The 25,788-nt window shown below is 42.0% G+C and overlaps 4 protein-coding genes across 11 annotated transcripts in view; 3 read left to right on the forward strand and 1 right to left on the reverse strand.

The window, feature by feature from the left end:
- Nucleotides 1-262: 262 nt before the first annotated feature.
- On the forward strand, nt 263-12,195 carry LOC102777246 (lysophospholipid acyltransferase LPCAT4-like). Its single transcript, XM_087835666.1, has 13 exons — nt 263-641; nt 2,300-2,663; nt 3,596-3,708; nt 3,831-3,891; nt 4,224-4,282; nt 5,836-5,870; nt 6,350-6,404; nt 6,725-6,807; nt 7,564-7,689; nt 8,828-8,981; nt 9,171-9,263; nt 9,345-9,483; nt 11,532-12,195. Exons 1-13 carry the CDS (start codon nt 552-554, stop codon nt 11,687-11,689), a joined length of 1,530 nt encoding a protein of 509 aa, XP_087691792.1. The 5' UTR covers nt 263-551; the 3' UTR covers nt 11,690-12,195.
- Nucleotides 12,196-12,227: 32 nt separating this feature from the next.
- Nucleotides 12,228-16,543, reverse strand: LOC102777528 (uncharacterized). Of its 2 annotated transcripts, XM_087835659.1 has the most exons (8): nt 16,458-16,543; nt 14,997-15,513; nt 14,815-14,912; nt 14,577-14,674; nt 14,379-14,516; nt 14,132-14,260; nt 13,488-13,568; nt 12,228-13,372 (listed from the first exon to the last, which is right to left on the reverse strand). In XM_087835659.1, the coding sequence occupies exons 2-8, from the start codon at nt 15,485-15,487 to the stop codon at nt 12,257-12,259; spliced, it is 2,151 nt and encodes a 716-aa protein (XP_087691785.1). In that variant the 5' UTR covers nt 15,488-15,513; nt 16,458-16,543; the 3' UTR covers nt 12,228-12,256. The 2 variants fall into 2 exon arrangements, with proteins under 2 accessions (XP_087691785.1, XP_006809535.2); XM_006809472.3 differs by having other exon boundaries at nt 14,379-14,674.
- A 489-nt stretch (nt 16,544-17,032) lies between these two features.
- nop10 (NOP10 ribonucleoprotein homolog (yeast)) lies at nt 17,033-21,808 on the forward strand. The gene is made up of 2 exons (XM_006809458.3): nt 17,033-17,261; nt 21,487-21,808. Exons 1-2 carry the CDS (start codon nt 17,208-17,210, stop codon nt 21,625-21,627), a joined length of 195 nt encoding a protein of 64 aa, XP_006809521.1. The 5' UTR covers nt 17,033-17,207; the 3' UTR covers nt 21,628-21,808.
- Nucleotides 21,809-24,073: 2,265 nt separating this feature from the next.
- slc12a6 (solute carrier family 12 member 6) overlaps nt 24,074-25,788 on the forward strand; it is a 30,427-nt gene continuing 28,712 nt past the window's right edge. For 6 of the 7 annotated variants that reach the window (XM_006809460.3, XM_006809462.3, XM_006809463.3 and 3 more), the window contains exon 1: nt 24,075-24,234. The gene's annotated coding sequence lies outside the window, so the exon portion shown is untranslated. Of the gene's footprint in view, nt 24,235-25,788 lie in introns of all 7 variants that reach the window. The other variant, XM_035916283.2, reaches the window with a different exon arrangement.

Genomic DNA, 25,788 nt, shown 5'->3' on the forward strand with positions numbered 1-25,788 from the left:
CGTGGATATGAAGGGGAGTCTTTTTATTAGAGGTATTTTATATACAGAGCTAATATGATATTTAACAGGCTGAGATGCATATAACGGGTATTTGGGACTAATATGAAATTAAAATGACATTTTAAAGTGTAATTTGTAACTGTTCCCTGGTGTAAGTGAGCTTCTGTACCTTCACCTAGGTAAAGTTTACCTCTCACCCAGCGCTTTGACTTCAGGGCTCAGTGGCGTGGGCTGAGCACTTGTAAAGGGGCGTGACAGGTGATGAAGTAACAAACAGAGGGTATAAATTCTTTAGTATGTGTGCGGTTTGGCCACGAGGACGGTAGAAACTGAAAAATTCATGGTTTCTGCTAGCTTATCTTTGTTTCTAAGGCTGTTGGTTTTGTCCGAGCTAGCATCAGCTAACACTCAGGTTTTCAAACTCCAAACTGCCGAGGACAGTTTTCCGAAAAAAGAGTGGCATTTTTAGATAAACTTTCAGCAGCAAAGGAGCCTGAATCAGTTTTTGAACTTTTTATAGTTAGTAAAACTTGTTTTTTTGCTAGTTCGCCATGCAGAGCCAGAGCAGCAGGGCTGCTACACAGGAGTACCCGAACCCTTTCATTCATGAGCTGAAGCTGACCAAGGCACAGTGGATCAAGGTACTCATTACATGTATTGATTTTGTGCTTGGAAGTAGGGCAGGATGTCAGGCAGACCTACTGCCCTGCTTTAAACAGTTAATCTTCTGCTTAACCAGAGACCCTTGCTAACTCTGGGTTTGTTTTGTTTGTTTTTGGAGGTTATAAAGGTAATCCACGAAATGCTAATTTATGCTACCAGATGTGATAGCCTGTTTTATTTTGTTTTTAAAGCTCAGTTTCCCACATATTTCTGCTTAAAATTAACTTAAAACATAATCAGAATTAAAATAATCAAAATCCAATTAAATAATCAAAGTGAGTAAATGAAACGGGAATGTTAGATGGATATTTATTTATTGAGGAAAATTATCCACTGTTATTAGAAAAAGTATGTAAAAATCTCCTTTTCCGGTCCTTTTTTGTAACTTCCTCTGTAAATATAACATTATTGATCATTTCAATATTTCTGCTATAAGTAGACAAGTCTAATGGCACTGAAAATGTTTGTGAGATCAGGTATTTGGTCATTTAATTATTCAGAAATATGTTTCATAAGCATGGTCTTTTTCTAGTCTAAATATAACTAAAAGTGTCACCTAATTTTTTGCCCCCTTTTTTTGCACAAGTAGATAAATCTAAACAAACCAAACTGGAGAAAGTATATCAAAAAACAGTTTTGGTATGAATTTCTCAATTAATGTAACCTGATTTTCCCACGCTTTTACTGTAATTAGTAATCAAATTTAGCAAATAGAATTAGTTAATTACTTAATAAGTATAAGGACCCAATAGTAATTACCTAAAATTGGGAAAAATATCTAAAAAACTTCTATTCTGACCTTTTTCTCTGAATGTATAACTTGATATAACCTAAATCATAAACCAATTTTTAAATATTTTTGCTGTAAATAGATTAAAAACTAAACAAACTGAACAGATGAAATAAGGCTGAGGAAAATGCTCCATTACTGCACATTAGTGATTTTAGTGAAGTGTGTCTCTAGGAGTAGCAGTGAATTTAAAGGTCATATTAGAGGTAAATGCTTTGATTGAGGGATGGGGTGAAACTATTTAACTTTTAGGTCTGTTCTCAGACTGTATGTTGGTGACTTTTCTTAAGACAAATGATGTAGTGAAGGTCAGACGTTAAATCTTTTGTCAGGTTTTTCATGGTCAGATCTACCCATGCCACTTATCGAGACTTATAGACCTTTTATAATGGGTTATACACCAAGTCACATTAACCTGCTAACATACAAACTCACATCTACTTTTTTAAAACTCAATTCTTCCGTAATGAGGCATCTCTGTTTTGATATAGAGATTATAAATCCAAATCATAGTGTTTCTGTGCAGAGTATATAAATATTACACATCTGTAAACCAGATGTTTGTTTGGATTTTCTTTGAAAAGTTCGTTTGAACCTTGACACGGAGGAGTTCACTGTAGTTGCTTGTGCCCAGATCATCTATATTTTGGTCTTCTAATGATGCTAACATACTATTACGCATACAAACGAGAACTAAAGCTTTAATATGTGTTTTTTTCATCAATTGCGTGTTTTTTAAGAATTATTTTTCTTAAAAATGAATGAAAGCCATGATGATGTGTTTCACTTGATGGGACCCCTGCATTATTTTTAAACAACTCTAATTTTACCCCTCTGATCCTGCAGGGCATAATCCTGGGCTGCACCCTGCTCCCCATACGGGTCTTCCTGGCGTGGATCATGTTAATCGCTGCTTGGATCGTCGCTGTGCCGAGATTGGCTGGCCTGTCTCAGGAGGAACGCTCCAAACCCTTATCAGGCTGGCGGCGCTGGTTGTTCCACCCGATCCTGTGGCTGCTGGGCCGTGCAGTGTTCTTCTGCGTGGGCTTCCATTGGGTTAAGGTGAAAGGTCGTAAGGCGGATGTGAAGGAGGCGCCGATCCTGGTAGTGGCGCCCCACAGCAGCTTCTTGGACATGGTGATCATGTTTCCAGCCGGGGTGCCGTCAGTTGTGTCGCGGTCGGAAAACATAAACCTGCCGGTCATAGGAGGTGAAGAGAGAGATGGAATTTGTTTACTTTGCCATTGTTTATACACCTGGAAGCACCTGTTGGATCGCTAAAGAGTTTCTTTTTTAAGTATCCTGATGGGAGCTGTTGGTGTTTCTCTGTTTTGCTGACTGAGACACAGTTTACATTTTACAGCCTGAGCTATCACTTTAGTCATTCATTGAGGTCTAGCTTGCATTTGCAGTATAGACAGGATGCCCACGTACTGTGTAGTAATATCTAAAGTAAAAAATGAAGATGATCCAGTGACAAGATCAGGAGCTTCACTCCTCTAGCTTCTAATCTGCTCTAATAGTTCCTGATTATTAGCCTCTTTTGGCTCTCAGCAAAGGCGGTCGCACTTTTCTCCTCTCCTGCCCTTATTTTCCCTGCTTAGCCTCTTATGTCCTTGTCTTGTCTTGTGTTTTTACTTACTTTTCCCTGGAACACTCTGGGTCACACTGGGTTGGCTGGAAGACTGTTTACTTAGCCTGGCAGGGCAAAGGACACTGTCTCAGCTGAACTCTGGACACACACACACACACACATACACTGATATGCACACATTGATCCCCCCTCCCTTTCCAAACGCCTTCGATGCTTGTGCCCTTACCGGGGAAGACGGCAGTCGACTGGACCAGTGCAGACATGCTGCAGGACCGGATGCGCTGTCTACACCGGCTCTCTCTTACCCTTTACCCACCCCTGTTGCTTGTCTTGTGTTTCTATGGTGTATTGATAGTCATGTGCTTTTTGTGCTGAGGTGTTTTTTCTGTTATTAAACTATTCTCCCTGACTCAGCTCAGTCTGAGTGGAGTTTTTTTTCTCCTCCTCTTACCTCATGCCTGCTGTAACCCTAATTTCCTTCAGGATTAATAAAGTATTCTGATTCTGATTCTGATTAGATTTCTGAGATTTTTTTTTAAATGTTTCAGCTCTGCTGGAGTGCAATCAGTCTGTTCTTGTGAGCAGGAGGGATCCTGAGTCCAGGAAAGAAGCCATCTCAGAGCTAAAGAAGAGGGTCACCTCCGAGGGATCCTGGCCTCAGGTAAGATGTTTTTGTGTCACTCGATACTCTTGTGGGTTATGTCGTCTTTCTGCTCATTAATAGGGATCATTAATATATTCAAGTATAAAGACCGAAACTGCCCTTTCTTCATACCTGCATAGATACTGATGTTTCCTGAAGGAACCACAACTAATGGCCGCTGTCTGCTCAGATTCAAGACTGGTGAGTTAAATCTACACACAGAGACAAAGAAAACCCCCTAAGACATAAATAAAATGTCACGTGATGCCATGTTTCATTAAAAACTAAACCTAATAATAATAATGATTAAAAAAGGTTAAAAACACTGTTTCTGAGATCTTAAGCACCAGATTTGGGTTGTAAAAGAACAAATACATGGAGGTTAAAAGCATATCTAATCGTGTTAAATGCTTTGAGCTTCGACTCCTCTCACTCCGTGTCTCAGGTGCTGAGCACTCGACATAATAGGAGGAATCAAAGATTGAGAAGTGAGTGAGGAGTTCTGTCTTATTTCTGTGTCTCTGTCACATCAGGTGCTTTCGTTCCCGGCGTCCCCGTCCAGCCCGTCGTGTTGCATTACCCCAACGAGCTGGTGAGTAAAATCATTAAAGCAGCAGCTTGATCTGCTAGTTATCAGCAACACAGCAGCTTTTTGTGAATTACGACGAGGACAAAACCTCCATGAAATCCATGTAATTGTACGACAATGCAGAGGCAACATTTAGTTTCCTGCCAGTAGAGTTATGTGTTGATTTGGGGTTTTTCAGGCAAGCTTTCACTTGTTTTGCTGCCTGTAGTTAATCTGAATGAATGCAGTTAAACCTGCTGCAAATAAAGACATTTATCTGCAGCTGCTTAAGCCTCACACCTTAGGCTGTCATGATATGGCATATTAATAACATCATACTGGACTCCATTAAGTAATGCTTATCTGTCGGTGAATATTTCCTGGTCTTGGTCTCTGCTTAAAGAGATGCATAGTTCTGTAAGAGATCAGGATGTTTGCTCAGCCGTGACACTGATGAGTGACAAGCAGCAGTTTAATGGAAAGGCAGATTATATGGTAATAACAACATTTTAAGAAATTAGTCTAAATGAAAGGTTGTAACTTAAGCCTGAAGGTTAGTTGATCACATTCACGCCGCGATAGCGCCGCCAACTACATGCATCTCGTTCCATAACGGCATCCTCTGCAGCGACGTCCATACGAGTCTAGTTTGACAGGAGGCGAAGATCAGAAATGTAATTTTTCCTCCCACTACCAGGCAGGGTTTGTGAGTTATTTTAGCCGAGATGGCTGCAGTCAAAAGGTTACATCTATCTGCAGCTGTTCAGCTAGCACAGCGAAAGAGTCACAGAGCAGGCGTCTGTGAGCTGATGTGATTTTAGGCCAAATACAGCACAGAAGGAAAAGGAGGAGCTGGGGTGGATGTAGGCTGCCAAGCCCACCACCGATAACTTTTGAAATAGTCCTGCTAAAAGGAAGATGAACACACTGGAGCAATCACTTTGAGCACTTTCTACTATATGCATTGTTTACCTAGTCAAAGAGATTCATATAAGCCCATTTTTGGGTTCAGTAGCTCCCCCATGGATAAGTAAACATGCAGACTGGGGGAGCAGAGGATCGAAACACTGCCCTTCCAGCGACTATGGCTTTCTCTGGCTCTACCTCCTGACCTCAAAGTATCCAAGAAAGTTTCTTTGTCAGAGCGATGAAACTAAACTGCTCTGCAGACACATCAGAGTACAGGCTGACCAGAGGTCGTTACACAGAGGAGGACAGTAAAGTTACATAATAAAACAAAACAACAAAACAGAATGAAGACAATCGTAGTGACAATCTTAATACTGAAGGAGAGTTAATCCCAGACTGAGAGAGCCAAATCAGCATTATTAATGTCATGTGGGAGTCTTTGATATAGTCACTGACTGACTTGTGAGGCCTTATAAAAGGAAACTGTTTGTGGTGCCAGGCACCATTTAAACACACTGTGGCGTTTGCACACGCTGGGTCCTGTCAGCGTGTGCAAACGGGGGAAATGAAATACTGTTAAAGACTGTTAAAGACATGCTGTGAGAAAATGCGTCACTCAGACTGATGCTAAACAGTTCAATGCAAGCTTTTCTCTGACTCTCCCTCAGGATACTATTCGCTGGACATACAAAGGAAGCAACTGGTGAGTCTGTTCACTTCTCCAGCTCAGAATCTGTGTGTTTTATTGATGACATTTTGAGGCTGCAGAATGAATCAGCTGGAAGCCTCCTGGACTTTGGACCCTTTTTTTTTTTTTAACTCTTTTACTTTCTGAACCTGCTCATGGGCCTGAGAAATACTGCTCATGAGTTTTAACTGTCACTAATACACAGAAAGTGTGTATTAGCTTGTTAGCTTTGCATCAGTGTTATAAATCCTGAATGATTAGTTATACAGAGGGCTACTTAAAAAATAATGAATTTAACAGACAGTTCAGACAGTTAAATCTGAGACTAAATGTAAGCACATGTTTTTGTTTATTTAAGAAAAATATGTAATAATGAGTCACATATATTACAATGAATTACTTCTTAGGGCTGAAAGTTGTATAAGTGGAAGAAAATAGATGGATGTGTGGATTTTGAAACAATAACCAATATCTTCCTGTTTTTGTCTCGTTAGGTTTCAGGTGCTGTTTCACACGCTTTCACAGCCGTACACCAAGATCACTATTGAGGTAAGAGCTCACTGAGGTTAACCACCACCCTTGTTATCAATCATTAGACGTTATCAGCACATCTGATGATGTAAAGGTGTACACAATGTGCGTTTGGCACAGGTGATATCAGCAGTGGAGGGTGTGAGCGGAGGTGTGGCAGAGATTATGTCTTCAGTTTTTAGAGCTGCTTTGACAGCGCACGTGTCTGCAGACGAGATCCTCTGCGTGCGTTTGTGTTGATTCGTGTGGACACCCTGCCTGCCTCTCTATTGAGCTGTTACTGTTGTCTAGACGCTGTAAACACACAAATCAATGTTTGCCTGTTTATTGTGCTGCAGTTCCTGCCGGTTTACACTCCGTCCGAGGAGGAGAAGAAGAACTCCAGACTGTTTGCAGGCAACGTTCAGAAAGTCATGGCGAGGTGAGACCCACGTCACACAGCTGCTTTTATTATGACTCACTCGTTCGCCTGAGTGTATCAGTACTTGCTTCTGGAAACTGCCATCTGCTATCAGCCATGCCAAACTAAAACGTGTGACCCTCCAAACTAAAAGGAATCACAGAAACCACTGAACACATGACAAAAACTGCTTATTTTCTGCATCCAGTGTCCTGCAGGACTGTGCGGCTTAGCTGGGCCTTCATCTGAGACCCTGACATGTCACACTCAGCTGTTTTAGATAAGAGAAATCCACCTGATTACAGCCAGTTAAGACTCATTGATCGTCTCATAAGAGTTTTGGATGTTGTGTTTTTAGAAGTGTACTGTCGTTAAAGATGTCTCATTATCATTCTGAAATGAAACGCAAACTAGCTTTAGCTGTTTTAAATAAAAAAGGCTTGCTGAAAGGCACCTGCTGTTGGTTTTTCTGGTATCTCAGGGACTAAATATTTGTATAATGACTTCGGTGTAGCAAGAATAAATATCTACATTAGTTGTTTTTGTTGGTGTATCTGTAAACTGCACTTTGGAGTCACATTGATCCTAACAGAACTCACAGCCAGTGTTTCCATTTAGAAAGAAGAAAATGTCAGAATAAAAACAGAATCATCCAGTAATTCAAATAGAATCACTCCAGACCTCAAAGGACTCTTCAGGCAGATTAAAGGGAAATCTTTGTTTGACTTCTGTGTGTCAGTTGTTGTAATGTGTTTGCTTTTTTCTTCTGTATGTTAGCGCTCTGGGAGTCCCTGCCTCAGACTACGTGATGGCAGGCCGGATTCCAGTCAGTAAGCTGAATGACCTCTCTGTCCCGCTTGAGTCTCCTGGGAAAGAAGCAATGACACTTCTATACAGAAAAGGGTGAGAGCCCGTTTGGATTTACCTTTTACTAAATCTGGTTTATTTATCATGTGAGAAACTCCTCCTCATCCTCTCCTCACACTGTGGTCTTTGTCCTCCTCTCCTATCAATTCAATTCAATTTCAATTCAATTCAATTCAATTCAATTCAATTCAATTCAATTCAATTCAATTTTATTTATATAGCGCCAAATCACAACAAAAGTCGCCTCAAGGCGCTTCATAGATACAGAGAAAAGCCCAACAATCATATGACCCCCTATGAGCAAGCACTTTGGCGACAGTGGGAAGGAAAAACTCCCTTTTAACAGGAAGAAACCTCCGGCAGAACCAGGCTCAGGGAGGGGCGGCCATCTGCTGCGACCGGTTGGGGTGAGAGAAGGAAGACAGGATAAAAGACATGCTGTGGAAGAGAGACAGAGGTTAATAACAGATATGATTCAATACAGAGAGGTCTATTAACACACAGTGAGTGAGAAAGGTGACTGGAAAGGAAAAACTCAATGCATCATGGGAATCCCCCGGCAGCCTACGTCTATTGCAGCATAACTAAGGGAGGATTCAGGGTCACCTGGTCCAGCCCTAACTATATGCTTTAGCAAAAAGGAAAGTTTTAAGCCTGATCTTAAAAGTAGAGATAGTGTCTGTGTCCCGAATCCAAACTGGAAGCTGGTTCCACAGAAGAGGGGCCTGAAAACTGAAGGCTCTCCCTCCCATTCTACTATTAAATACTCTAGGAACAACAAGTAGGCCTGCAGAGCGGGAGCAAAGTGCTCTAATAGGGTGATATGGTACTACAAGGTCATTAAGATAAGATGGGGCCTGATTATTTAAGACCTTGTATGTGAGGAGCAGGATTTTGAATTCAATTCTGGATTTAACAGGAAGCCAATGAAGGGAAGCCAAAACAGGAGAAATATGCTCTCTCTTTCTAGTCCCTGTCAGTACTCTTGCTGCAGCATTTTGGATTAGCTGAAGGCTTTTCAGTGAGTTTTTTGGACATCCTGATAATGATGAATTGCAGTAGTCCAGCATGGAAGTAATAAATGCATGAACTAGTTTTTCAGCGTCACTCTGAGACGAGCTGTGTGACGTGGGTCTCACCTCGCCATGACTTTCTGAACGTTGCCTGCAAACAGTCTGGGCCCACGTGATGTCGAGGCAGCGTTGGACAGGATGATTGACAGGTGTCGCTCAGGAGCCGAGGGCACAAAGGCCAACGCAGAGGAGCTCGCCTCCATTCTCGGGCTTAACAAAAAGACAGCCATCCACATCTGCAGCCTCTACTCTAAGGTACTCTTATTCTTAGAGCCAACCAAGCTCTTCGTCAGCCACAGATGTTCCAGATGTTTTGATTTTTGAGGCTTGTCAGTTTATTCAGTAGCATATGAGTTTGCTGAAGGAAGCAGAGCAGAAGAAAAGCCACCAAAATAAAAGCTCAGATGACAAAGAATGTGTTTTTGTGTGCTTGTTTTGTTTCAGGATGACACTGTGGACCTCAGACACATCTACTTCAATATGGCAGCCCTTATCGGACATGTGGACGAGATCTCTCTGTTTCACTCTGCTTTCGCTGTAAGTTCTGCTCTCTTAGATTCATATTTCGAGCAGACCTCTTGTTTTTGTCGGTGATGACACAGCCTTCTTGTGTTGCAGGCGTTCGACAGAGAGGGCAGAGGCAGTCTGACTAAAGAGGAGCTGACGGAGCTCATGGGAGCACTGCTGGGTGTTCCTCAGCAGAGCACCGAGGAGCTCTACGACACTGCCACCGAGGACCAGGAGCAGCTCACTGAAGGTGAGAGTCAAACGGCGAACCAGCTGCTGACGGCACATCGCTGTGCAGCCGCTGGAGATTATAGAGCTGCGTGTTAGCGTCGTTGCATACAAACTACAAACTCGTGGCGAGTGTGAGGATTAGCGAAAAAGGTGCAGACACAGGAAGTTTTAGCCGCTTGTTAAGTGATGAAGCATCGACCTTGCTTGGTTGAGGCTAATATCTGCTTTAACATGTTGCAGTGTATTGTGTTTTATTTTATTTAAATAAGCCCCTAAAAATAATCAGTGGTCACTGTGGGCTTCTCTGGCTGTTTATTAGCACCGTTTATGTGCAGCACATCTTTAAGCTCAGTGTTTAAAGGCTTACAAGGTTCACGGGTCACCAGACACATAAGTGAGTGCCCCATAAAAGAATCACTCTGAGTCTGCCTAAGATTTCAGTGGCTACATGAAGCAGAGGATCAGGACGTTTTGATAGCCAGTAATACAAACCACACAGCAGCATATTACTTACTAACCTTGTGTTGTGGATCGATCCTCTCAGCTGTTCTCCTGACTGTTTACCATATGATTTCATTTGTCTCTGCCCATCAGGGACCTTCACATTGATTTTTATTGAGGGGAAAACACTCATGCTCCAGCTTCACTGTGCTAATGTGTTTATATTACCCTAACCATAGCCTGTAGCTAGCCACCAGGCAGTGCACTGTTATGCTGCAGTGTTTGAGCTTAGGAACCAAACAAGAGTTTGGACTCACTAACAACTAATCGTGTCAGAAAAACACGGGATAACAAAAACTTTGAAACCACAAACTGGAATATTGAGGCTGAATTTCCAACTGAATTTCGTGTTTCCAATGGGAATAATGCACGCTGACATAGCTAAAGTCAAGTCCTACCTGTGCAGGAACGATCTAGAAAGGGTGGTCCATGCTTTTATTACATCACGGCTGGACTACTGTAACTCCCTTTATGCTGGTTTAGATCGTTCCTGTCTGCATCGCCTCCAACTGGTGCAGAACGCTGCTGCTCGCATGCTGACCGGTTCCAAAAAGAGAGACCACATCACTCCGGTCCTCTGCTCTCTCCACTGGCTCCCAGTTGCTTTTAGGATTGATTTTAAAATTTTACTGCTGGTTTTTAAGGTTCTTAACGGTACTGCACCTCCTTACCTGGCAGAGCTTCTTAGCATCTACCGCCCCAGGAGATCTTTGGGGTCAGCAGACCTGATGCTTTTAGATGTTCCCAGGTACAGATTAAAGACTAGGGGAGAGAGGGCTTTTGCTGTGGCTGCACCCAGACTGTGGAACAGTTTACCTCCTCACATCAGATTCTCCACAAGCCTAGGAACTTTTAAAACTGCTCTTAAAACTCACCTCTTCTCATTGGCTTTTAGCAAGGTTTAACTTACTGTATTAACTTATTGTTTTATCAGTGAGGTGTTTTATGTACTTGTGTTTTATTGTATTTTATATTTGTATTTTATTGTACAGCACTTTGCTCAGCCTTGGTTGTTTTTAAATGTGCTTTATAAATAAACTTGACTTGACTTGACTTGATGTGCAACACTACATGAAACACAAGGCTGGAAAGACGATAACTCAAAGGATTAAGAACCCACGAGGGCCATCACATCCACCAGCAGAGAGTTACGTCTGTAAATAATAAACTATCTGCATTAACACAGGAGCATAAACACATCGTTAGTCTGCAGGACCATGTTTGTGGGCTTCTTTGATAAAGTCCTCAGTTTAATGTGACAGCTCTTTTACTCAGCTCAGGTTTTTTGTACTTATTTACTGTTGACAGTGATTAAAATAACCTCTTTGCTCCCCGAGCCTGGGGATCTGGGCCTCTGCATCAGCCGGCTGAAAAGCCAGTTTTGTCTACTTTATTAGTAACTTTATATTTTATATTACAAATTTCTATCAGAAAAAATAATCATCAAACCTAGAGGATACATGTGTTTAACCTGAGCTTGGTCTTCACTGAGCTGTGGTGCCTTATGCTGTGTTAAACTAAACTAAGGGGGATGGGAGCAGCTAAAATGTCTTCACATTTCCACAGAGAGCTTGCTGCTCGTGTTGACAACCCACCCGATATATCAGAAAGTGACGAAGGGGATCCTGCAACCCAAGAGATCGCCATCCGCCAACGGGACGTCTGTGAACATCAACAGAAGCCTCCTGAACAGCTCCGTTAATGAGGACAAGAAGTCCGAATGATGATCTCCTCTCTGTAATTGGACCTTCTTTGTGTTTCCCCAGAGTGCACGATGGCAGCTTTTAAGTCTTTTTTTTCCAGCTGTTATGTTTCAAAAAGTGTTACATATCGTATTAGTCTGCACCGACACAGAAAAGCCAAAAAAAGAACCTCTGAGGCTTAAAGTTAGTCTGAGTGATGCTGCTGTGGCACTCTGAGGTGTGAGGACAGCTCCTGTTTTTTTGTTCATCCTCATCGTGTACAGTCACTGTCATTTGTATTTATAACCTTTCCACTGTGTTTTAGTAACTTTTGTGTGGTTAAAGGGATGATGATGATGATGATGATAGTAATAATGATAATTGCATGTGCAAAAACAAAGTATACTCTGGAAGATTTATTCTGTGTGAATGAACCGTGTTTACATTTGACAAATAAACTGTGAATTCATTTACAAAACCTTGTTTGTTTTCCCGCCTTAAGCGCCTGTAACAGATCAAACTGCAGCAGGAAATGGACGTTAAGTGTCCTGAGGGGTTTGTCACAAATGAACATCATTTTTCTCTTACTCGTTTATTTTTCTTTCAAACCTAGCTTCTTTTGGCTTTCCTGCTTTTTTTTGTGGGACTCTGCTCCAGTTGCTCCATTGCCGTCCCTGCGTTTTCTCCCGAGCGTCCCCTCTTCCTGCCGGCCTGCCATCCCTGAGTGTGTTTCTTCGCTGGGCTCACCGTGAGGTCTGGGCTGGCTTGGTTGTTTGACGCGGGTGATTTTTGAACTTGGGGCATTGTGTCGCAAAAAATCCCTTCAAAGGTGTTTGTGCTTTCAGGGCACGTGTTTTGGAGCGATCCAGATGCTCTTGCATTGTCCTCATGTCTGACAGTAAAAGTGAGCTCACCATGCATCCCGTCCTCCACGTTGGGACTCTTGAGCTGTTTCTTCTTTGTCGGCTCCAAAAACTGCTCTGCAGTGCTCATTAGTTTTGTTTCCCGGCTCCGCTTTCTCTTAAATGACTGCGTTCCTTGTTTTTTCTGCAGTTTTTTCTTCTCCTTGTCTTTCTCTGTTCCACGTGTTCTTTTAAGGACCTCAGCAAGCGCTTCAAGAATGTTGGTCTTGGGTTTGGTCTGGTTCTCCTCACTCGCCTGAACCTCCTGATCGAGAGTTTTTGTAGTCACACTTTTCTCTCCACCATTCATGCCTGGCTGCTTCTTGTTACTCTTTGTTTCTCCTCCTCTGGGGTTGTTGAGTTCTTGGGTCTTTTCAAAGTGTGAGAAGTTGCATTTAACTTTTAAAGTGCCAGAGTGGCTGGCTGAATCAGAGGGAGGGGAGGAGGATTGAGCAGGTGGAGCTGTGGTCTTCCTGTCCAAGAAGGACAATATGGAATTCAGTGTGTCGTCACTTCTAAAATCCTGGTCAGGAAACAAGTGCAGGATCGATGTGAAACAGTCATCTTGAGAAAAAGCATCGGAGGCATCCAGAGGGTTGTGGTTGGGTGAAAGCGGTTCTTCTAAAAGGTTTGAAAGCAGGAGGGGGGAGCAGCTGATCCCAACTTCATTCTGGGATGAATTTTGACTGTTTCTATTGGGGCTACTTGCAAAGAGGGAGCCTGGAGCGTCCAAAAAGAGTGACTGTGAAGATACCGAAGGTGTTTCTCCGTAGAAATGATCGCTGTTTGCAGGACATGGAGGCAGCTCCTCCTGCAGGATCATCTGTAGAGCAAGAGAAAAAACAAAATATCGCCTAAACATTCATTTTCAATAAATGTTTATGTTTTTGTTTTTTAATTATTGTTACTGTACTGTATCAGTTTTTAAAGGATGCTACCTCTTGCTCTTGTTCTTCAAAAAGGTCCTGGCTGGCAGAGAGGGGAGTCATGAGGGCTTCGATATTCACCGTGGACTCCACCTGGCACAAAGAGCAAAGGCAACAGTTTGAACAACAAAACATCATAAAAAGGGCTGATACTCAGGAAGTGCTGTGAGCAAAATGTGCTGCAAGTATAGTTACAAAGCTTTTTTATGAGTGAAACGTGTTTTTATTAAACATGTGAACATAATGCAAAACAAACTCTTGTAGAGGATACAAAGTTAGAGAAATACAATCATGCACATCTAGTACAAGCAGAGCGTAGTGGTCAGCTGGACACAAATTTTGTGTCCTTTGCTTTAGCTAGCGGTGAGCGCAGAGTAAGCTGCGTCCAATGTGAAAGGGCCTTCAGGGTCATCCAGGCAAAAACTGGACTCTAGGTAAAAATCTGTATTCACCAACTAGTTGGCAAGATTTAATGTTTACAAACAGAGGCATCGCCCCCTGCTGGCTATTACAAGTAATTCAAATCACAGGTCCCCATCAGCTTTTTCTTAACAGCTGCTAACGGCAACAAATATATAACACTTTACATAATTTATTGGTGTGATGCTGTCTTCCTGCTCTAAATATAATGAAAGGGTTATGCATGGACAGTTTACCTTACTGACAAACTCCTCGTCTCTGCACAGCTCATCCATATACTCCAGGAAGGAACTGTTTTCCATGTTCAGGTACCCAGCCTCTCCATGCTCCTCCTCCCTGGGGTCTTCAGCCTGAGTGGGAAGCAGCTGGAACAGACGAAGGGTAAAATATCTATACACAAACACAGCTTACAAAATTTATTTTTTCTGCTTGTGGATGACTTGGTTGAAAAAGGCTGTTTACAGTTTCAATACAACTGCTCACCTGGTCAAAGAAGGGCTCTAGGAGACTAAAACATTCCTCAATTGAATGTTTGTTCACTGCTTCCTCATCTAAAGAGGCTGTAGGTCCGGGAAAATCACAGTCCTCTGTAAGACTGGCTGGGATGTTTTCTTTGGGAGTCTTGCTTTCATTGACTGTGTTAACTTCATTGCCTGGGTTGGCGTCATTGCCTGGGTCGGCTTCATTGCCTGGGTCGGCGTCATTGCCTGGGTTGGCTTCATTGCCTGGGTCGGCTTCATTGCCTGGGTTGCCTTTGTGTGGATTGTTCTTCTGGTCCTCTGTTAGTGAAGACAGACATAGTAAAAACGGGACATGAACTATTAGCTTTTATTTCTCACTACTCTGCTAAAAGTCTAATTAAATTTCAATCATATTTGATTTTTTTTTCAGCTGGTGGTCAGCTTAGCTGTTCAGGTACCTTTTGCACAGCTCATTGACCCCTGACCTCCTGACCCTGCATGCACCTCTGTGCACTGTGATGCTGTTGTCACCTCTGCGGGCGAACTTATGTAGACCCTGTGGCACAAATGGTGGGGTCAGACACAATCAAGACATATCCAGTAGTAGTTACTGTAACATGTGCAGTAATAGAGCCCTTACTGGTCTGCACAGTGAGTCTGAGGGAGCAGCACGATCTGTGGACACAGAATTGGTGGGAGGTGCCCGGGGCTGGACCTGACCTCTGGCAAGGAGCTGAAGGGCAGCTGTATGTAGGGCTGGGCCTTGTAACTGTAGGTGGGCACGGGCAGCCAGTAGGACTGTTGAGAAGAGTAGGGCCTATACAGGGGCTCGCCAGGCGATAAAGGCTGGAGGTGGAGCGGAGGCGGGTAGACAGCTGGCAGGAGGATTTGGAAGGAGTCCACCTGGGCTGGGAGATGCTGCACAGCATGCTGCTCCTTTCCTGGATGCCAGTCTACTCTATTTGTTTGCCTTTCTGTAGCTCTTGTTTTGGGGACAAATGGAATTACCCTTGCAGCTGAGCTCACAGGAGAGAGCTGCTGTTGCTGAAGGTGCTGCCAGTGTTGCTGCTGAAGGTGTTGGTGGGGGTTGGGATGTTGCAGGGACAATGGAAACAACCAAGCTGGATCCATTCTGGTTCTGTGTGTTTGCTTCTTTACTGTCAGAGATAATAGGGCGATTCATATTGATTTTAACAGTTAAAGGATGGATGAGAATCAAGAAAGACCATTCTGTGTTACATTCTTTTAGATGTCAGAGGTCAAAGCATGATGGGCGGACTGGTTGGAGCTGATAAGAAGGCATCAGTAACTCAAATAAACACTTGTAGGTGCACACAAGGTAAGCAGAAAAGCATATCTGAATGCACAGAAGCAGAAGACCACATCCGGTGTCACTGCTGGCAGCCAAGAACAGGAAACTAAGGCTCTAATTTATACACAATTCCCAAAATTAGAAAACTGAAGATTATAAAAATGTTGCCTCTTCTGCCCAAAGGTTCGTGTCTTATCTTAAAGCCAGCTTTCACTCTTGCAAACAGGTGCTTTGGAACTCCACGTATGGACAGCTCCACATTAACTAACATGTAAATGCTTTGGCATAAAAACAAATATGTCATTAATAACACGACGAGCTGTGACCGTGTCACCTACGTGGACATATGTCAGAAACGACAAACAAGCCGAGCCTGAGAAGCTTAGAAGAGGGATCTGCCTTTGAAAAGACCGTAGTAAGAATAAAAACAGTGATGCTGTGGGCTGTGTGCTCTAGCAGAGTATACTCTAACTGTGTGACTGTTAGACAACAACATTACTTAGCCGTGCTCAGTGCATGCAGATAAGTTTTTATTATTAACTTAGTGTTTAGGTGAGGGAGTTTAGATGCTTAAGACTGGATTAGCTGAACTGGTGGTACAGAGTCACCTCTAATTTCAACACAGTGGCTTAATATGAGCAGTTATGACAACCTTTATGAAAACAATCAGTGCTCAGTGAAAGATATCCACACAGTGGTGTTTGCAAACACAAGACAGCCTTTCAGCGTTGCATGCACACGACAGAAACAGTGCACACTGTAGTTAATAGCATTTCTCGGTTGCCTTACCTTTGTTAGTGACGATAAACTAATCTTCTCTTGGATGCTGTAGTAGGTGCACACTCTGCTCAGACCAAAATTCAAAAGAAACCAAATGAAGGCAAATTTTTGTACGTAAACATTCCATATTTCACCCACAGTCATGCACAAGAATTCCACCACCCCCCTCCCTCACCCCACACATACACACACACACAAATTACTTTATTTATAGTACAGCTTTTATGCATTGTAACTTTTTATGACATGTGGGCTCATTGTTTTGTTTATTTATTTATTTGTCTCTTTTTGATTGCAGATACAAAGAGCTGTAATGTTTTATGAAGGAGTACAACATAATCATTAATGAAAAAAAGCTAATTATGCAAGAAACTTCAGGTTTAAAAAGCAGTTAACATACAATTTAAAAATATTTTTATCTTATGTTATTTTATTTTATTTTTTAAAATGGGGTCACGTGACAATAATAAGCGATCGCGTTAATGGCAACAGAGTTCGGATCTTGTCTCCAGGGTATCATTTGAGATTCAAACGGAATGCAGAGGGTAGAAAAAGCTAGTGAGACTTCGTTTCCCAGAATGCTCTAAGTGCTGAACCGGATATCCGCTCTTCCGTCCTAGAGCGAACCAACGTCTGCTGCACGTGGAAATCTAAGGGAAAAAGAGCACATTACAGCAATTTTTGAGTTGTTTTCGATATAAACAGCTCCGTATATATATTTTGAACCCCTGAAGTGTAAAAACAAACCAGTCGGTCGGAATGTTTCTGCAGTATTACCTGAATGAAAACGGGGACAGAGTCTACACTCTGAAGGTAAAGTTGTGTTTATCTCCGACATGTTTCGCTTTATTCTTTGTAAACGCGTCTCCGTTGCTTCACGTAAGGCTGCTAACGTTAACGTAGATGTAAAGAGCTGAAACACCTGGGAAAATGCCCAACTTTAAAATATGGTCTGTTTTTTATATATTTATGTTTGTATACAGTAAACATTACAGCAAAACGTTTCGGGGATTTTATCGTCACGAAGCCACCATACGCACAGTTTGTACGAGTCGCATACGTTTAAAAACCCGAGTGGAGTTTAAAAACTCGATAATTGTCATAGCTTGAGGTTAAACTGCTTTGAAATCAAAATAAACACGACAAAATACAAGACGTATGTTTTTAACTAAAGCTATTAAGTAGTAGTTAAGTATAATATAGTGAAATATGTCAAATTGAGCAAGTGAAACATGATAAAAGTAGGTGGCTGAAAGTAGTAAAACACGACAGTTAACAGAGTTTATTGGGCAGAAGTTAAAGTAGGCTTTGGCGTGTAGCTCAGGTGTGGTGGGGCAGTGTGACTTTGCAGAAAGTTGGAACAACAGTTTTCTTTAATATCTGTAGTGTAATGTTTTGTGGACAGGCTGCTATCTGCTGACAGCCCCTCTAGAGCTTGACTGGTCACAGCAGAGCCAGCTCTATAAGCAGCTGTATTAGAAGAGCTCATTATAATTGTCGCCCCTGTAGATTTTGTATAAATGTGAGACCACCCTTAATCTAATCCAAGAACGAGGACTGCACCTCTTCACCGTAGTCCAGCACTGCTCTGAAGTGTGCCACAGTAATGCAAACCAACCAGGTAACCTCAGCGAGCAACGCATGCACAGATTCAGTGTCTGATTTTCAGGTATCATGAGATGATTTGGGACGTTAAGTTTTCAGTTTTATTTGTCATATGCAAGTTAGCACAGGGTCAACATCGCAATGAAATGTATTTGACGAGCAGAAGACAGTCACTCAGCAGAATGGTACAGTAGAAAAAAATAAAATAATAAAAAATAAATAGAAAAATAGTAAGAGCAAAAATATTAATAAGATGTAGTAAAAGAAAAGAGATTTTCAGTTAACTGACTAAATATATATATATGTATATATAAATATATGTACACACTAGTGATTAAATAAAGAAAATCTTAAATAGGAATGGGGGGGGGCAGATGGGATATTGCACAGGAATGAGCAGCAGTACAAACTAAACAGTACAGAAGTTTTTGTTTTTTGTGGCAGTTGTTACAGTATTGCACTATTTTAAAAATATAAATATCAATAAAGTTGAGTGACCAGTGCAGATTATACAGAGTACTTGTGAAGCTGCAGGGTAGCCTCTGAGTGCGTCCTGTGGAGTGTGTGTGTGTGTTTAAGTGTTGTGGTTGTAGAAACTCCTGTAAAGTCTGCCAGATGGTAACAAGGAGAAGAGCTGATGTGCTGGGTGGCTGTGGTCCTTGATGATGCTCTGTGCTTTACGGAGGCATCGCTGGAGATAAATGTCCTGAATGGCAGGAAGCCTCGTGCCAGTGATGTGCTCTGCTGCCTTCACCACCCTCTGTAGTGATTTACGGCTGCTGGCAGAGCAGCTTCCGTACCAAACTGTAATGCAGCTCGTCAGCAAGCTCTTGATTGCACACCTGTAGAAATTTGAGGTGATGTTGGCGTTCAGCTTTGAATTCCCACACAGCTAAGCGGTCCTTACCTTAGAGCGTAACTCCTCTGCTTCTCCTGCGGTCCGCTCTTGCTTCCATCTTCCTCCATCTCTTGAGTGTGAGGTTATCACACATTAACTTTTAAGCAGACAGATCCTGGGTTAGGACAGCACAGACGCAGATTCTGTGTTTGGTGGTATTCATCGGGGTGTTTTGAAATTAGCTGCGATTACAGAATAACCAGATATGTTGGGCACGTAAGAGGGTATGCGCCCACAGACGAATGTTTGGAGTTGCCCTTGATGCGTTTCGTCCACCGTAAGGACATGTCCAACACTTGGTAGTTTTTACTTAAATGCTTTTAGTCGACTTTGAGGTACCTCATGCTTTTTTTGTCACATTCACTGTGAACATTTTCTTGCATGACTTCCCTGTAGCTGTTGTGTAGTTTTATCTTTCTTCCTAATAAATAAATGTACATCTTGAGTTGCTTTTCATTTTAACCTTGTTGTTTATTAAATCTGCCTCTGTTGGAAAGCCCTTTCGACAGCAAGGGCGTCTTGCATCCTGTGACTTTCCAATCACCTTGAAGGAAATGAGAAATTATGGGCAAGTTTTAGCTCAACAACTGTTGGTTACCTATTAGTTAGGTCACAAGTGAAGAAACTCTTGTGCTGGCTTGTAAAGTTGGGAGGTGGTCTAGTTGCCTGGGGCCAGTAAACACACACAGCCTGAGGGGGGCACAAGCAGTGTGCAGACACAGGAAATCTCAGTGATTGAATGTGAACTTGGAAATATTTTGTACACTGAAAGAAAAGGGAACTGTTGGAGCTGTTTTTTCATATATAGGTTACTGGTGAATGGTTTTATTCCTCCAGCCCACTTAAGATCAAATTGGTCTGAATTGGGAGCTTTATTGAGGAATATAGGGCTCAGCCTGGACAAACACTGAATTCAGACAATAATACCATGACACCGACAATTGCTACAAGATTAGTGTGAAGATGTTGGACTAAGTGAATAAATAAGGGATACCTGGTTACGATACATACAGTAAATAAATGGGAACTTGACAGAGTTGTGTAAATGGTATATAGACAACAAAGCAGTGTATACAGCTCGATTTGGTTCAGCAGCAGTAATAATGGATGTTTTAAGTACAAACACTATGAGAGTGTTGGTGTTACAGAGTGACGGCCTGTGGGAAGAGACGATCCAGGTGTCTGCTTGTTTTGGCATGAAGTGCTCTGTAGCGCTTACCAGTGGGGAGGAGTTGGAACAGGTTGTTTGCAGTATGTCTGTGAAGGTTCTCAGGTTGTGATAGGTCTGCAGCAATTTCACCTGCTCGTTTTCTGACTCTGGATTTGTACAAATCCTGCATGGAGGATGGGTCGGCACCAACGTTTGTTTGTTTTACCTGCAGACCCCAGTGTCTGTTATAGTCTGGTCTCGTCCTGTTAAATCCAAATCCAAACCATACAGTAATGTTTTTCAGAGTACAGAGAATGAACTTCTTGCAAAAGCTCAGGCTGTTCATCCTCTGCTGTGTCTTCTTGATGATTTTGTCTGTGTTGGATCCTGGGAGGTTCTGCATCCCAGAAACCTGAAGGTTTCCACAGCACACACAATGATGCTGAGTAAGTAATTCCTGCCCCTGTGGCAAACATTACGTCTTTAAAACTGGGACGTGTCGTGTCATTTTAACCAGACATGCACCTCTAGATTTTTGTAACCTGACACATTGTGCACATGGCTTGAAGACATGAGTGTAAGATCATTTAAGTTTTTAACGCCATTTTAATGATGTTCCATTGCAGATGCTCAGAGATTCACAGTTACCTAGAGGAATATGTTTCAACAGTTTGAAAATATGAGACTTTATGGAAACCCCCCCAGAAAAGTTCAGCAATGTCTTTGCATCTAGTTTTGACTTCTCCTCTGATATCAGCTCTGTAATTGGCAGTATTTTCTGAGTGGCGACTCCTACTGTTGGGGAGAATACTGCAGTGCCTCAACAGTGAGTATAAATGGAATTGTCTGTAACCGTTGCGGAGGGTGTACCGGCACCTTGAGGCGAGGGGGGGTGGTGCTGAACAGCTCCAACTGAAGTCTCCACATTTCTGAGCATATTCAGCTCAAGATTGTTCTGATTACACCACAGGGACAGCTGTTCAACCCCACATCTGTATGGAGAGTCATCAGTCATATCATCTGCACATTTCATGATTTTGACCTACAGGTCTTTAGTGGTGCGGTTGTTTGTGTAGAGGGAGAGGACACAACTCTTGAGGCCACCACAGCTGATTTTTCCAGGTGCTGGATGTGGTTCTCCTCAGTGTCATCTACAGCTTTTGCTGTCTGTGTCTCAGGGTCCAAAACTGGGCTATGAGGACCATGACTTCTGACTGCTGCAGTTCTAAACTGGTCCTGGGTCTGAATGGTTGTCTCTCTCTCTCCCTGTGTTAGCTCTGCGACCCCGCCAGCTGTCATGGAGAAATCTGAAAACGCACTGAAAATCTATTTTCATGATTTGAAACCCTTAAAAAGCACAAGCAAACTCTTTTCTCTTTCCACAGAAGGTGACTCCAGATGGGGAGCCCACCAGCTCGGCCCACCCGGCTCGATTCTCCCCAGATGACAAGTTTTCCCGGAACCGGGTGATATTGAAGAAACGCTTCAACATACTGCTGACCCAGCAGCCCAAGCCTGTCATGTGAGGAGGAGGAGAGAGACATACCAGGATGGAGCTACAAGGAGAAGAGCGAGAAAACACCTGAGCCGGATTTAAAGGACTGCTCGTACCCTCCATTGACGTGATGATGGAATTTGTTCATATTTTTTTAAGGGTGGCGGTTTTTAATTTGTTCATGCTAAATAAATCTTTGTGTCATAGCTCCTCACGTGTTGCCTGTGTGTGTCTAAAATCCAGACTGGCTGACAGCTTGTTGGACAAATGAAGCATTTAAATGCAGATAGTCTTTAATGTGCCATCAACCTACCAGCCAGGGGGCGCTGTAGTATGAAGGTTGTCCTACAGGATTTCCCTATATTCAAAATAACACGATCACGTAATTTGTGAAAACACACAGCTGATTATAGATTTGAAGAAGCACTTTAGCTGAGCCTGCAGATTTTCTCCATTTGTTTCCCAAGACAGCCATAACTTCCTCTCAAAGCTTTCTTTTTTAAAAACATGTCTTTTACTTTTGCAGCCAAACACTGGATCGATTTGTAGATATAGGACAGCCAGGTGACTCTTTGTGTGTGACTGTACAGGGTTTTTTTTTTGTTTGTTTTGTTTTTTTTAATATATCTTTTGTCCACCTGTCCCACATTCTGATTGGCTCCATTTTAAAATTCAGTGCTGTAGGAGAGGACACTTTAAGTCCTGACTGGTACTGAGTGGCTGTGATCAGAGGTCTCCAGCAGGTTAACACTTCACTTGTGTTTTGCTGCTGACAACATGTCAAAGGTGGAACTGCAAGTGACTCCAGCATCACAAGATTTGTGCACAACATGATGCAAACTAATAGAAAGGAAATGTAGATGTCATGGTGTTGTACCTTGGAGTAAACAAGAGGATATTATAAAAAAAACAAACTCAAACAGTATTTATGCTAAATGTTGATTACTGCTTATTTAAAAGAAGCCAATACAAAGAACTGGTACAAAGCTGACCTCCAATTGTTAAATAATGGATGGACATTGTGAGGGAAGTCACTTTTATATTAGCTGAATAGCGTGCTACCTTTTTCTAACTTAGATGGATTAGAGAACTATAACTTAGTAAATATAGTTTTTTTTTTTTTTTTTTTTAAAGAATTTGTCTGCTTTCTTAAAATGTGACAAAGTTTAGAAAGGAAAAAAGTTGTAATTCAAAAAGGTGCATTTGGACTGACACCCATATTTTTGTGGGAAACAAACAGCAGTTATTCAGACCAAAAGGAGAAAAGTACTAAAATTCACCTCCTTATGCTCATTGAATACTGCTAAAAAAAAAATCTAATTTAAATTAAGGGACCCATCACAAATCAACCCAAAGTCAGTTAAACTTCAGGGAGATCAGAGTGTACGGTTTGGAAACATAAATCATTTGTAGAAAGCCAATAAGAGGAATGGTTTCTCCGACTATTGCTCTTTCTTTATCCCTCTTCACTGCCATTGTCACTCCTGTTAACCTGAGGGATCACCTTGCATGATGAGATGATGAATGGTGTCCTGCTGGATCTTCTCCCAGTCCTAGATCAAGATATCTGTGGGCTCCTGCACAGCATTTCTGACATGATGAAAGGTCTGGGCTCAGGTCTGAGGTGTGTGAGGGACAGTCACGTCCAGAATGCCTGAAGGCCTGATATTGTCCCACATGAGATGAACCCTGGGTTTACTGCATCAGCATAAGGTCTGAGGATTTAACCCCAGCACCTTTTTGACCTGTTTTCAGGCTGACTCTTATAAAGACAGATTAACATGCCTGAAGTTGAACCGTTTTACACTGAAATGATCAAGCTTTCCCTTCATTTTCTTGAGCCATATATTTACTTAGTACTTATATTTACTTAGTCAGATTAAAATCAAATTACCCGTAAAAAGTATTTAAAGCTTTCCCAGCAGAAAATACAGTGAAACAATGGAAATAACCGATTACTGAAGTATTTTTAGAAGAACATACAATTTAATTCAGAAAATAGCAAAGGCCATAGTATTTCAGATATTTAATTTTACATTCTTGAATTGTTAATACAACAATAATTCATGTAAGTTACATATTTTAGAGCTAGGTACTGGTTCTCAATATGTGGATTTGGGCCTAGTCCAAAGGGCCAGACAATAAGTGTGAGGAAAGAAGCAAAACTAATGTTAGCTGACAGAAGTACTTTAAAGGTATTTTTAATATGTTAAGTAACTAATAGCTACAGCTCGCAGATAAATATAAATAAAAGTACCAGAAATGTATTACAAATAGCAAAAGAGTGTGTAAAAAGTAAATTTGTATTAACTCTGGTATTGATCAAAAATATATTTAAAGAAATAAGTGATGCATTTCAAATTTTTAGCAGCACTGTTCGTATTGGATAGCTAGCCGCTGTCTATTCGAACTACATTTCCCAAGTAGCTTTTACTATTGTCTGTCACTACGCATGCGCAAGACGTTGGAGCGACGGCGAGGAATAGAGGACCCCCCAGGCGCTCGCGCGTGTGTATGGTTGAGTCGGTTGAACAACCAAAAAAAAAACAAGTCCCGAGAAAACCTGGGAGACACTCCCAAATTTTTAGTGATTTAAAACAGCCATATGTGCATAGGGCCACATGGAAGCCAGAGCCAGGTATGTGTTTCATGTGATAACTGTCTGAACTCTGGGCTTTTTCTCTATCGGTGTCGGTGAGGCAGCCGGGGCTCCGCGGAGTTGACAGTTTATGGCACGGCTAGTCGCTGAGCTAGCTTTGGTTAGCCGCGCTGACTGTAGACGAGCGGCTTCACCCGATACGACCTCCCCGTATGAGTGTGTGTATTTGTTACCACCTATGGATATCTGGTTGATGGGTCGGCGCTGAGCGTGATGCTCTTCGACACAAGACGCTTGGTTGAAAGGAAAATCACAACTTTGTGAGTAACGAGCTAATTACCCGGCCGGTTTATCCCGGAATAACCACGCGTTTTTGGACGTTTTTTTACGCCTTTATTTTCAAGCCGCTCACAGGTCCCCCACGTCGTAAAAATCGCTCTTCGCGAGGTTTGAGTTAATGTCTGCTTGGCATTTTATCCTAACGCTGGCTCTTGCCATATCGTGTCGTCTGCAGGTGTTCAGTGACCGGTTCGAGCCAGAATTATTATGGCCAGCTTAATTGGCTTACAATGGGCGGTGGTTAGAGAGGCGAGCATCACAGCCAGCTTTGATTTCCCTAAACTGGTTAATTAAAGACTTTTCTTAATTGGTAAAGGTGTGTTTTGCCATGTCCTCGTCTCTGGATCATATTTGCTTACAGCCGCATTACCCTCGTGATGGAGGCTGCCTGCCAAAAGCGCAAGAGGACCTAATCTCCCTAATTTGACTGTAAAGTTCCTTAACGATAGTAAAATTAAGGCAGTATTTTCACTTAATTGATCTCAGACCTGGAAAAATCTAGAAGTAGGTGAGGTTAAAGCCAGTTACTGCTAGTTTAGCTAAAAGAATAATCTTTAGTCATGGCGGTTAGATATGTTTAGGAGGTGAGGTCAGGTAGCCTCACAGATATTGATCTTGCAGTTTGGCAAACTAATCCATGATCATTAATACTGGCCCACATTGGTAGCAAGGCATTATGACTGTCTCCTGATGCAAAGGTAACAGCTTAAAATGCAAAAATAGGCCCCGAGTTAGGAGGAAAAAGGAACAAAATGTGCTCAATCCTTATGCTTGGACAAAAAAGGTGGCTGAATATGCTGTAATGTTATCTAAGTGACACACATACGAGTAAATGTGTGTGTTTAACACATTCTTTAAAGGAAACCAGAGCCAGACATTCGTTTCAAATGACTAATGTTTGAGCTCTGAGGGTTTGTCTTGGGCATTTGTAAGTGTTGATAAGGCAGCATTAATAAAAAATGACCAACAAAGAGGCACCAAAATTTTGCTGGCACTGCTTGGGTAAAGGGTCACTGTAAATAAATCACTGCTCAGTGAAAATATTGTAAACAGCAGCTGAAGACATTTTTATACAAACGGGCTTTTAATTAATTTTAACTTGTATGTCTGATCTTATTGTAAAGCACTTTGTGATTTTTATCTGTGAAATGTGCTATATAAATAAATTTTACTTACTTACTTACTTACTACTTACTGTATGCAGTAAAACAAGTGAAAATCAGTCAAACTAATGTACCCAAAAGTGCAGTGTTA

The sequence above is a fragment of the Neolamprologus brichardi genome, chromosome 3, assembly GCF_056152115.1.
Source record: "Neolamprologus brichardi isolate AB-2024 chromosome 3, ASM5615211v1, whole genome shotgun sequence".
In the NCBI taxonomy this organism is placed as follows: domain Eukaryota; kingdom Metazoa; phylum Chordata; class Actinopteri; order Cichliformes; family Cichlidae; genus Neolamprologus; species Neolamprologus brichardi.